General features: G+C 41.5%; 1 protein-coding gene across 1 annotated transcript; it reads left to right on the top strand.

The window, feature by feature from the left end:
- The first annotated feature begins 1,908 nt into the window (after window positions 1–1,908).
- GJA8 (gap junction protein alpha 8) lies at window positions 1,909–3,108 on the top strand. Its single transcript, XM_077807283.1, has one exon. It carries the CDS (start codon window positions 1,909–1,911, stop codon window positions 3,106–3,108), a length of 1,200 nt encoding a protein of 399 aa, XP_077663409.1.
- The last annotated feature ends 10,303 nt before the right edge of the window (window positions 3,109–13,411 follow it).

Here is a 13,411-nt window from a genome sequence, read left to right as displayed (position 1 = left end):
GTAGAAGGTGGAACAAGACAGATTTCTGAAATGTGTGATGCTAGTTCAGAGAAGTTCCTGAGAAGGGTTTATCCAACTGCGGCAAGTTGCTTGTAGGATTTTAGAAGAAAGTAGTCAGAAGCCATTTTTTCTTTCTCTGTTACAGTGAGTTGTCTGTAAGATAAACAGATTTACCATGCATAACAATGTCACATTTTCAAGCTAGGGTGGAGGCAGCTCATTGATAGCAGAGGGTATCCGTGTTAGATCATTGCAAAGACTGCCCCGTATCAGTGGGACTGTGTTAACTACATTGACTGGAGAATGAACTTTATATTGTGTAGGTAAAGTGGTGATTTTTACTTAGTTGCACATGACTGCTAATTGTCTGGTTTATTAATCAAAGGAATTATTTTAGGATTAAAGGAAATGCTATGTGGATTTGTAGTAACGGAACTCTTAAATTAGTTTAGATAATGTATGTAAACAATGAAATCTTTGTACTGTATTTGTTCAAGTAAGTGCTCACATTAATACACTTCTGTACACAACTTTAGTGGCTGATAAAGCAGCAATGTGACTTGCTGTTTAAATCACATGTGTCCTGAAATCGTGGTTCACCTACCTTGCACATCTGTGTGTGTGTGTATAAATGGAAGAATTACATCACATTCTCATTGGTTTTAACACAGAGATGTGAACTTACATTTTCATGTGGTACAAGTGCCAGAATAATAACTCCATTTTAGTCTTGATACATCTTTATCTTATCCAATAATTTGTGTCATTCCCAGAGGACAGAAAACCCCAGAGAGGTCTCCCCGCTGTGGGGAGATATTCCACTTATGTGGCCGTGATCTTGTAGACCCATGTGATTGAATATATTTATTCAGCACCTTTCACTGCCTCACTTGCAATCTTTCACTAATCAACCTCCCTGGGATTTAATGGAACATTCCAAATCCCTCAGGAGCTTCAAATGGCCCTAATTTATTAAATCAGCCTGCTCCTCCCTAGCTGAGGCCTCTTCCCCTCCCTTCCCCAGAATTGCACTAGTCAGATGCCTTGAATGGGCCAGATTGAGTTCTGGACTGGTGGTAGCTTCTCTATGTATAAAAATGTTACAACTTTAAAGTTTGTCCCTGCAGGACTAGAAATGGGAGCTTTAGAAAGGGGAGATTTCCAGCTTCTAAATGGGATACCCACAGCACTGGCTTCTAGCCCTGGGAAATCCTGAGATAAGTCATGACATTTTTAGATATAAAAATATTATTTTAGGTCACTTTGATAGGTTTTTATGATTTTGTTTTTATGAGCTGAACTCAGAGTAACGGAGGCATCCGACTTTACAGGCACACAAAATAGTTTTAAAAAAATGTTATTGGAACTATCTAAAAGATTCCTAAAATAGATTAGATGTAATGTGTGTGGCCTGTAAAGAATTAATGACAGTGTGGTGTGGCATGGACACTCATTTGGGATTACCCACTCGACTCACTTGTGATTCTGTCATTTGCAAGTAATGTAGTCACCCTAAACTCCATGCTGATAAAACCTTTACACTACACGACTGTCCTGTATTTATAGAATATATAAAACAAAATCACATTCACACACTTACAATTGATCATGCAAAACTCACAGACAGCTGCTATACAGAAGAGTGGTCAAATATACTCCTTGGCTGAGAAGTTATTGAATATTTAGAGGCACAACAGAGAGAGTTTACAGAGGAAATTTCCCTGGCTTCTTAGTTTTCTCTCCTCTAATAGAGCACTGTAACATAAGGCAAAAACATTTTCAAGGTATAGGCTGTTTTGGAGAAATACATACAACTTAAAGGAAGACGCAAGTTATGCATCAGTAGAAAAAAATTATTTAGTGTAATTTATGGCCATTCTTTCCTTCTCTTCCCTTAGATAGTAAGAGATGGGTGACTGGAGTTTCTTGGGGAACATTTTAGAAGAAGTGAATGAGCACTCCACAGTCATCGGGAGAGTCTGGCTCACTGTGCTCTTCATTTTTCGAATCCTGATTCTGGGAACAGCTGCCGAATTTGTCTGGGGAGATGAACAGTCAGACTTTGTGTGCAACACACAGCAGCCTGGTTGTGAGAATGTCTGCTACGATGAGGCCTTCCCTATTTCCCACATCCGGCTCTGGGTCCTGCAGATCATCTTTGTCTCTACCCCTTCACTGGTGTACGTGGGGTACGCGGTGCATCATGTACGGATGGCGGAGAAGAAGAGAGAGAGGGAGCGGGCAGAAAGGCAACAGCAAGCTGAGATGGATGAAGAGAGGCTACCCCTGGCTCCAGACCAAGACAGCACCAGGAACACCAATGAAATCAACCCCAAAGGGGCCAAGAAGTTCCGACTGGAGGGAACACTCCTGGGAACCTACATCTGTCACATCATTTTCAAAGCCATTTTCGAGGTGGGGTTCATAGTGGGCCAGTACTTCTTGTATGGCTTCCGAATTCTGCCCCTGTACCGCTGTGGCCGGTGGCCCTGCCCCAACCTTGTGGACTGCTTTGTATCCAGGCCCACTGAGAAGACAGTCTTCATTATGTTTATGCTGGCCGTGGCCTCAGTATCCCTCATCCTCAACCTTGTGGAGATCAGTTACTTGATCTTGAAAAGGATCCGCCTGGTTTTCAGGAGGCCAACAGAAGAACAACAGAGGGAGATCCCAGAGAAGCCCCTCCACTCCATTGCAGTCTCTTCCATTCAGAAGGTCAAGGGCTACAGGCTGCTGGAGGAGGAGAAGCCAGTGTCCCACTATTTGCCTTTGACAGAAGTGGGGGTAGAAGCTGGTCCCCCTCCATCTTCTTTCAATGACTTGGATGAGAAGCTTGGTATGGGGCCCCTGGAAGACCTATCCAGGGCCTTTGATGAGCGGTTGCCTTCCTATGCTCAAGCAGAAGAGCAGAAAGAGGAGAAGGTAGAAGCAGGGGAAGAGGAACAGGAACCAGAAGAAGAGCAGGAGGTGGAGAAGGTGGTAGAGGAGCAGGAGCCACCAGGAGAGGAACTGCCTTCAGTGCCTGTAGAACTGACAGCTGATACGAGACCTCCCAGCAGGCTAAGCAAAGCCAGCAGCCGGGCCAGGTCAGATGATTTGACTGTATAAGGGTGTGGGGAGCAACTACACACACACACACACACACACACACACAATCACAGATGTTTTTAAACAAAGCGCTCAAATGGTCATTTGAATATTTCCTATTGAGATTCTCAGCTGGAAAGGTGCTATCATTGTAACTGCACCTTATCTGTCCTGTATGTCCCATGGCTGGTGCTAGCTATCCTGTAACATATTCAAAGGAACGGTTTCTTTTCTCCAGATACCAGCTCACTACTCCCAGTACCTGTGCTATACACAGCACTGAAGCATTTTAAAAACTAAAACAGAAAAAAAAACCCAAAACCCAAATGTATCCACTGTGACTGCACTTGCTGACAGTTTTATGTTCCACATTTCACTGGAGATGTGGGAGAATGGCTCTTTCAGACAGTATCTGGCTGAAGGGTTGAAAAATAGCTCTCTGGGTATTTCTTACTCTATTTTAGCCTGTGGCATTCTGACATTGGTCCTCCTTTCATTGCTGGCATAGAATTGCAATTATTTAATTCACAAAAAAAGGATCCTGTGTTTAATATCATGAAACTAGTTCAAAATATTATTGCCAAAATGGCCTGGCTTTGTCTGTGAATGCAAATTTCAGCTGTTTATACTTTCCCAGCAGCCCCTTTGTTAGAAACATTTCTGCTCTACAAGTGACCTTGATAACAGAAAAGATTAAAGCTAGTTTCTTGTTAGAATTTAGCAGATGTCCACAAATGGATTATTTATTCCCAAAGGGTCATTTCAGCTAAAGGCCTTTGTCAAACTGGGGAAAAGAGTAAATTAAAGTAAGATTGGTTGCTGAGTGAGACTTGAGGTGTGGGAATTGACTTAGCAAAGGAGTGATGGGAAGGCATCTGTAAGTAGAACAACTACAGTACATAGAGCACAACGCCCAAATTAAGGCTCCCAGCCCTGCATTTGCAGCTTGATTGTGAAAGGTACTTCCTTCTTGTAATTCCCAGGGAGTTATGCGCGCTCGGCAAATCTGAGGGAGTGTCTTGGACACTCAGGTTGGCATTTAGGAGCCTAAAATGTGGATTTTGGTGGCCAAGTGACTGCTTAAACACCCAAATGCAAAATTGGTTGACCCGATTTAAGTGCCTAAATTTGAAAAATAGGCCCTTAGTTTGAATGATGTAACAATCGTCATTAGACATCCTGCTTTGTTGCTAATTTGTTAAGAAATTCCATCTGCAGGAGGCTTCCAATAATCTACTTAGCTACTGAACACAAATGTCACAAATGAATATAACAAGGCTATTCAAAGGATCAGTAATAGAAAATATCTGGACCCAGAGGACTAAAGGAATGCCATAGAGCTCCAGCAAAGTCTGTTTTGGTTTAAAAAGAAATGAAGAAGAAAGGACATCAATTTTCTGAGTGTGTAATTGCTAATGTTAAAAATATCCATGGATTTCTAACTTTAGGGACACAAAAGTCTCTCTTTGGCTGGGACAAGAGCAGCAAAAGTTTAAAAGTTTAAAACTTGTTTAAAAGTTTCAGGTTAATCACTTTTTCCTGCAAAGACTGAGTCTGATGCCCGAAAAGTATAGGTATGTGAAGTGGTTTAAAAAAAAAAAAGTGAGTGTGCGAACCTTATTTCCCAACTGAGAAGTGGGTAAATGCCGTTTACCTACATTTACCCTCAACTATGCTACTGGGTACATGCTTTCCTCTGTTCTGCTTTCCAGACCTCAGTCCCTGATAGCTCAGCAAATTCTCTCTTCTGTGCAGCAGCTCATATGTATTGTTTCAAGTGGGGAGTATAATCCAGTTCAGAAAATTTACTTCACATGGGACAAAACTGAATCCTGCAAATGACTAGAAAAAGCCCATAGACTCTTATATGAGAGCAGGATCTCCCCACTGTATTTTCCACTGAATGCATCCGATGAAGTGAGCTGTAGCTCACGAAAGCTTATGCTCAAATAAATTTGTTAGTCTCTAAGGTGCCACAAGCACTCCTTTTCATTTTGCGAATACAGACTAACACGGCTGCTACTCTGAATACAGCCTGACAGAAAGCCCCCTGAAGTCAATAGGCACCTTTCTATTGACTTTAGTATGCTTTGGATCAAATGCCTAGTTCTGATGACCTAGCTGAATTGCAATATTCTGTTCCCCTACAGTAAATGCCCCTTACAGTTTCAATTGGATACTATGATATTTGGCAGTTACTATCCTCTATGGAGTTCCTGTGCCTTGTTGAAGAGCTGCCACATTACACTCCAGAGATAGCTGCACTTCACTGGTGGGTGATGTGATTACTCTATGTATGTATAATTTTTGTAAAGCGCTTTTGGATTCTTTGGTACTATAACAGCACCACATTTTTACATTATTAATAATTTTGTTCCTTTTGGGCTTATCTTTTCCTAATGTCTGCAGCCTGATCTCACAACACATGCTCTTGATAAAGATCATTAGGGGCATTAAGAAGCTTCCTTTTGAAGAGGGACTGTAAGGATTGCAACTGTTTAGTTCAGAGAGAAGGTAATTAAGAGGGGATATATTAGAGGAATATAAAACAATGGATGGTGCAGAGAAGACCATTTAGATTCTCCCAATCAGTCTCTCATAATACAAAAACAAGGGTGGGCAATGAATGAAACTGAAAGGCAACAACTGGGAAACTAATAAAAGAAAATACCTTCTGTACAGCTCATAATTAACCTGTGTAATTCATTGCCACAAGAATTCAGTGAGGTCAAAAGCTTAGTAGGATTCAAAATAGGATCAGACATCTACATGAATTATAAGAACATTTGCTGTTTCACTGGATAAGATACACTATTTTTCAATTTAAAGATGGGATATAAAACCTCATGCTTCGTGGCATGAATGAGACCACTAACTGAATAGCATTAGAAACACACTTCCCCTATGGAAGGAAATTCAACTACTGTTCATTATGAGGTTTCTTGCTCCTCCCTGAGAAGCATGTGACACTGCCAAATATCAGAATAGGGGTCTAATGCCTACATTTCTAATTACTCGACAGGTCTCTTTAAACAATCAGACATATTAATAACTGTCTATGTTATTGACACTCTGACATGTATTAGAGCCAATTTCTGCCCTCCTTTGTGCATGCAGCACTCCCATCACAGTCATTGGGACTTACATGCTCATGTACCAGAGGGCGGAATATGTCTGTCGCCCCAATCCAGATATTCCACATGACATGTGGAATATGTCATTTGTGCTGTAGCATATGGGTGTAAAAGACTGCACAAAGTCCATGTATTAAATTTATTTGGAGCATGTGATGTACCTACTACATGGCAGTACCTGCAGGCTCCCGATACAACACCAAATATGATACACAGCACAATGAAAACCCACTCCACTCTCCCTGCGGCATACAACCAACTGCTTGTTTCATTCCTCAACCCAGTTCTAGACTGTCCCACTGTGTTCCTTACACACTCTGTAGCCTAAATGTGTGTACAGTGTACTAGAGGCAGTGTTTCCTAACAATCAGAGCAGAGACGTGGGAATCAGGCCTCCTGGTTTCTATTCTCAGTTCTGCCACTAATTCACTGGGTCACTTTGGGCAACTAATTTTTCCCACTGTAAAATCAGGCTGAACAATAATTTCCTACCTCACAAGGGTGTTGTGAGGCTTAATTGATTAATATTAGTAAAGCACTTTTTGATCCTTAGATGCAAGGCCCTATAGAGGGCAAAAGTATTAGCATAATTTCAAGATCTGAAACTATTTGAGAAATAATGACAGTAAATCCAACATTTCTTGGTGAAATTCCTAATGAAGTCACATAATGGCCTCTGAGCTGTGAGTTTAGCACATAATATATTTAACAAATGGTAATGCAAAACACAGGGAAACATAGCAAGGAGGGCAAAAATCCACTCCCTGGCTGGGAAGTCACTGAACAGTTAGAGCCATGGAATAAGGAAGCTGAGAGTAGGAATGTGCTTGGCTTCCCCCTACAAACAAGTTACTGACTGATTTCATGGGGTTTTTTTGTGAGGAGTGTAATATGCAAGTGTCAAACTCACCAAAGTAGATGGGTGGGGGAGAGAGAGGCAGAGTCTTGACTTAAAGTAGAACATGGAAGTTGGTGTTGGTTAGTGTCTAAAGCAGTGGATGTAGAACTAGTTTTGCCAGATTTATTCCCAGCTCTGCTACTGACTCATTATGTGATCATGGGAAAATCATTAAACCTCTCTGTGCCTCTGTTTCTCCATCTGTAAAATGGCTGTAATAATTTGTACCTACCTCACAGGGATGTTGTGAGGTTTCATTAATTCTACACAGTATAGTTTTTCTTTAATGATAGAGCATTTATCTTGGTTAGTACATGACTTCTTGACCAGAGGGGAAATAGATTCAGATCAAGAATGCTGCATTGCATAGTAGGGATCAATCATATAAAGTGTCTGTGGGCTTCAGAACCACAGTTATACTGAGAAAGCCAGATCTTCACCTGGTGTAAAACTGTACAGCTCCATCAACCTCAATGAAGTTGCTGATTGACACCAGCTGAGGATCTGGCCCAGTATTTACAAAGCTCTCTGAGATTGCTAAACCCTAATTTTAATCAGATCCAAGCAAGCACCTGATACTTTGCAGTCCTGCAGTAAAAGTAGTTTTACTAATAATAGTTCATGGCCGGTGCAGAAAAACTGCCATCCCCCTGCATCCATACAGATACACAAATATCCTGGTATATTAACTATTTCCAGTACATGAGAGAGAAATTAACAAAAATCTCTGAAGAACGGGTCAGCCCTGTGGTGTCGGATGAGCGATTGGTTTAGCGGGGACTTCTGCGGGCATGAAATCCACTTGCTGAGGGAAGAGAATCCAGTCTTCCTGTCACTCCCTGTTTTACTGATCATGCAGTTTTACATGTAAAGAAAGGCCATGCCACACAATGGTGAAAAAGTGGCAGTTTGCTGTTTAAACACAAAGCTGCCTTTCAGGCATACAGCTGAGAGTAATCCCAACCTGAGCTTGTCTTTGTTTTATAAAAGTAGGAGCATCCATGAAAAATGGACTGTAAGACCGGGGGAGGAACGAGTGGATGGGGGCAAAACTGGGGGAGGGGCAAAGCTCCTGGGAGTCAGATGAACAGATCACATCAGGAGAATCATCCAGACAATGGCATCAGCTTCCTTCCCAAAATGCAAGGAGTTATCGTTTGTTAGTCCCTGTCTATGCTACAACGTTTAACACAGCTCTAAATAGGTTTTGTGCCACACACAATGTAGCTAATAGTTGGTAATGACAGGAACTAATAGTGTGTTGTCCTGGCCAAGGACCTAGCCTGGCCTGTAGTTATCTTCCTGTAACTAGTTTGGCATGTTCTTATTTTAGCAGTACGGGCAAGAGCCATTAACCATGCCTGTGTAAACGGTTTGACCAGTCCTCCTTCCTCTCAGCTCTCTGGGCAGTAGGACATCCCAGAGTGCATTGTCCCATGTGCTGCTAATGCCACACTGTGTGCATGTGTTCTGGGAACTTTCCCCTTGCTGAGGCACCGGGGTGTGGGTATAGAAATCACAGCCCAGTTTTTCCCAAAATGCACTTAAACAAACACAGTTAGGGAGCATGGTAGCTGTCAATGTGCAAACACAGCTGGCACATGGTTGTGTCATGAAAAAAGCTGCTGTGTGAACATAACCATATTTGATTTTATGTAACTGGGTCAGATAAGAATGTCACAAACCAGTGACAAAAATATGGTTGTCTTTGTTGTCTGAGATATTCAAAGCCACTGAAGGGATTTAGATGCATTGCTCCTATTCATTTCAATGGGAATTGTACATCTAGATCCATTCAAAAATCTCAGTTATAATGCAGACAGGGCTTTAGTGTCCTGTTAGATGAAAGCTTGTCACCTTAGAGCCAGGATAATGCTGACCTGAGTCAAAGTAGAACTGAGAAGAAATGGTGATGGCAGGGCTATTTTGGAAAACATGAGAAAGAAGAATGATTTTTGTTGACTTTCAGCAGTAACCTTTAAATTTCCTAAATCCAGAACTATATGGTGAAAGGAAAACATGTCATTTTCTGGTTAGCACAGTGGGAAAGGCTGTGTTGCTTTGGGAGTTAATGGACAGACTAATATCAGGTTTGTAAGTCAATGCCATGAAGATTTGTGGCCAGGAAACAGTTCTGTGGAAACACAAAATGGAAACATCTGTTGAGAGCTGCTTTCCTTGGGTCTCTCTTCAATTCAGGGGAGTGTCAGACTGAAACTGAGCAGAAAATAAAAGGAACAGCAGGTTACAAGTGAGCACCCAAAAGTATCAGATTGCATGGAGCCACCAAGCAGATGTCAGATTGCAGATGAGCACCTGTGCATAACAGCAGCACATGGGTGTCAGGTTCCAGATCAGCACAGCAGGTGAGTGTAAGAATGCAGGTGAAGACTGAGGCTAGGTTGTGGGTGACAGCACCAGTTCGGTACCAAGTATGAACTAGGAAAGGACAAAGGAACTTGAGGCTTTATTGAAACCATGAACTGTACTGAACCCAAGCTTTTTCTGAGGTTGGAAAAGTTCAGAAACCTTTGTCTCAGCGTATATATAATATGCATGCACCTCTCCCTGGATTTCCTTGATTTTGGCAAAGATAAGAAACAAAACTAGCATGAAGAAGGCTATTCTTGAGGTCATTACAGCCTGGCTTATATTCAGAAGTACTAGAACAAAGATGTTCAGATATGTTTGGATAAACACATACAATTTAAATGTTTATCTGAAGTGAGTCCATAAATAAACTTTGGAAGGGTCATCCATAGTTAGTGAGAGCCAAGTTGCAGCTACACACTAAGCCTGCACCAAATGAATTCAGAAGAGTTCAGAAATCATAGCAATGTCTGATTCTTTCAACCCTCAAAGATCATAAACTTCAGATGCACTGGAGAGAAAATGAAAGAAAATAGACAACTGCCAGCTAAGCCTAAATTTCATTAATTCGTCCCATAGACATTTGCAGGTGCACAAGCTATATTGACACATTCCCTTGGCTACAGATTCCATAATGCCAGCTTTCTATGGGTCATTCATTCTGCTCTATCTCCTTCCTTTGCTTGGTGGTCTTGTTATCTCCCACAAATCCGCAAAGTATCATGTAACCATACTCTACTACTTAAGTTCGAGTATCTCCATTACCTGGTACAATAATGAGCTCTTATCTTCTCTGTAGTCCAGCCACTCAGGGGCAGATGTGACTGATACGAATTGACACAGTGGCTACCACTGCTCCCGTTCTTTTTCTGTCCGAGATTCATTTTTCTGAAATTTAAAATAAAAGTGATGTTAAAAGGTAAACCACTGAGAAGGTAAGAAGTCTACAGCCCCCTATGGAAAAAGCACCAGACATTATGAGTGATTCATGGCTGTGTGTGTTTCCATAAACAGTTATTTTTATTTGTAGCTTCATTGTCAGCACATTTCAAATGATTTCTTCTGTCATCCATCTAATAACACCCCTGCCAATGGGGCAGGTGGACTTCTAGTAGTTTGTAACAAAAAGTGCAAGGATTCTAACTGCTACCTTACAGATGTCTTGTTCATTTTGCAGAAGCAAATGATTATTTTGTTTCTTCGTGGATGACCACAGGACATCTTCTGAAATTATGTTAAGCAGTTGCCCAGTTGTCTTGGATTCCAAGTGATCAAGAAGGGTTTGGACTGGAGTGGCTTGGAGAAAAATTAGGGGCTATACTGTAGCCTCCGGAGAGTCCTAGTCTGTTTTCATTTACAGTATAGCCAGTATATTCAACCATAGTCTAGTGGATATGGCACTGGACTGGGAGGCAGGAGATGTGGGTACTTTTCGTGGTTCTGTTGCATGACCGTGGACAAGTCATTTCACCTCCCTATGCTTCAGTTTTCCCATCTGTAAAATGGGGATAATGACACTCACCTCCTTTGAAAAGCACTTTGAGATCTACAGATGGAAAGAGCTAGGTATTATCAGATCTGTATTTAGGCACAGTTATCAGAGCATCCAAAATTCTCAAAGTCAGCAGGGGCTAGGAATGATCAGCATCTCTGGAGCCTCAACATGCACTTAGAAACTTAACTTTTAGACACCCACATTTGAAAAAATGTATTCTATGCACATAGGGCTTAATTCTGCATCCACTGAAATCAATGGAAAAACTCCCATTGACTTTACAGGTGAAGGCTCAGACTCTTAGTTCCTGTTATTGTTTTAAATAAGGATGGAGAAAACAGCAGCAAAAGCCAAGTGGATATGGTACCACTTGCAAGAATTGAGAGGTCTGCAGATTCCAATGAGACAGCTTTCATGTGGCAGTCGCTATGCTGGAAACCCAGTGTGCTATCCTTCAAGTTCTTCCTTAAAAACAATACACTTCTTGGGTTAGTTTTCCACCACTAACTGTCCACCCTGCTCTCATGACTTAGCTCAGACCCTTTAGTTTAGCTCCCATTACCAACAGAACATAAAAATGATGATTTTTTAAATTTAAAACATGGAACTAATAGGAAACATGTTCAATCTCTTCATCTTTATGTTACACCCTTTGTACAACTCTTCCCCCCCAGCCCCATCCATGTTCTGTTTATTGAGATTGTAAGCCCTTCAGGGCTGGGAACTTGTCATTTTATATATCTGTGAAGCACCATGCATACCCCTGCTACATAAATAATATTATAGAATAAATCTCCCTCCTTCTTTTTACCCTCTTTTCCCCTCCCCTGCAGGACTGCTCTTTTGGGGAAGGTATGAGTCTGAGGTCTTTCAAAAGAAACCGTCTTCTTCCCTGTGTGTATCTTTCATTGCTCAGGGATCAGCCATTTACATCTAGGGACAAACACTTCAAGGATTTGTATAAATACATGCAAGAGCAGAGCAGATACAAATCAGGGGCCAAATTCTGCCCTGAGTTATCCCTATGTGTTTTTGTAAGTGGCATGTGACCATAGGATGACTAGACAGCAAATGTGAAAAATCGGGACAGGGGGTGGGGAGTAATAGGAGCCTATATAAGAAAAAGACCCAAAAATTGGGACTGTCCCTATAAAATCGGGACATCGGGTCACCCTATGTGACCAAGAGCAGAATTTGGCCTTGTACAATTGAATTTTGAATAGATTTGATGGTTCTTTCTGATATGAAATATAAAAAAACCCTTACAAAATCCAACACCCCCATGGAATTAGTGGAGATGAGTTTTTAAGTAGACGTAGATACAGGAAGAAGACGTTGGAGAACTTGGATATCAGTTTTACAGTAGATGATAGCACTAACAGAGCCAGGTTTTGAGCAGTGGCAGAGCCAAAGGGGGTGTTGGGCCACTGGTTAACACCTTCAAGTATACCTGTTGGCTTGAAAAGGTGCTGACCATACACCTAAAGGCAGCTGGGCAGGAAGGGTGGTCATACCCTACCTCCTACCCTTCAGTCAGCTCTGCCACTGGATGATAGCAGTTGGCATTATAAGAAAGGCCTCCGATCCTGTATAGTATTCTATCCCCTGAGTTAATTTTCCCACTGGTGATGATGTTTTGCTTCTTCACAATGTAATGGAAAAGGAAAAAAAAATCAAAGCAAGAAGGTTGGCAATGTGAATTCCCAAATGGCTTGAGAGACTTTGGGACCAATCTGGTGACTCAACATCACCCAATGGAGAATCATTTTCATAATAAAATAAGTTGTAATTAATAAAGGTCCCTGATTTTCAAACAGCAAGGATACTGTGCTTTGTCAAACTCCAAACTAACCCACTTTCCTTTTTGTTTACAGTTATTTTTTATTTCTAACTAGAGATGGCTTGGGCCAGAAGATTTTTTGAGAGACAAATAAAGAATACCATTAAATACAAATAAGTGCATGATCGTAATATTAAGCGTTGGCTCTCAAACTGATAAAATCCAGGAAATTCCATGGTTGAACTTTCACTTCCCATTTGTGCTATTTATGCTGGACTTAAGGGACAAAATTCAACCTCTCCAGTTTGCGCTCTGTATCTCTTTGAAAGCATGATGCAGTTAATGGGCTTTGTATGGGAGCTTGTTCTTTGTAGCAGAATTTGCTCCCCTTATGTTGGATGATGTGCCTGGAGCACTCAGGTGATGATCTTGACTCATGTGTGATTATGTAACTGGAATACAGGAGTCAAAGCAGGGAAAAGTGGTGGAACTCTACTCATAACTCCGATTGATTTCCTGTCCACTGGTGGCTGCTGCCCCTTTCCTCTTCTGCCTCTTGTTTGTACGCATTCTGTGGTCACGTTCCCTGTCAGTCGCTTATCTCATTGCTTGGCATTAGCCAGGAAAGTGAATCAGGTTTCCTCTCT

Source organism: Eretmochelys imbricata, chromosome 1, assembly GCF_965152235.1.
Source record: "Eretmochelys imbricata isolate rEreImb1 chromosome 1, rEreImb1.hap1, whole genome shotgun sequence".
Classification (NCBI taxonomy): domain Eukaryota; kingdom Metazoa; phylum Chordata; order Testudines; family Cheloniidae; genus Eretmochelys; species Eretmochelys imbricata.
The sequence above is the reverse complement of the archived record's forward strand: the minus strand, read 5'-3'. Positions and strand labels throughout refer to the sequence as shown.

What these genes read in the sequence shown, in the direction of transcription:
- GJA8 (XM_077807283.1), top strand. Translation starts at nt 1,909, where the DNA reads ATGGGTGACTGGAGTTTCTTGGGGAACATTTTAGAAGAAGTGAATGAG.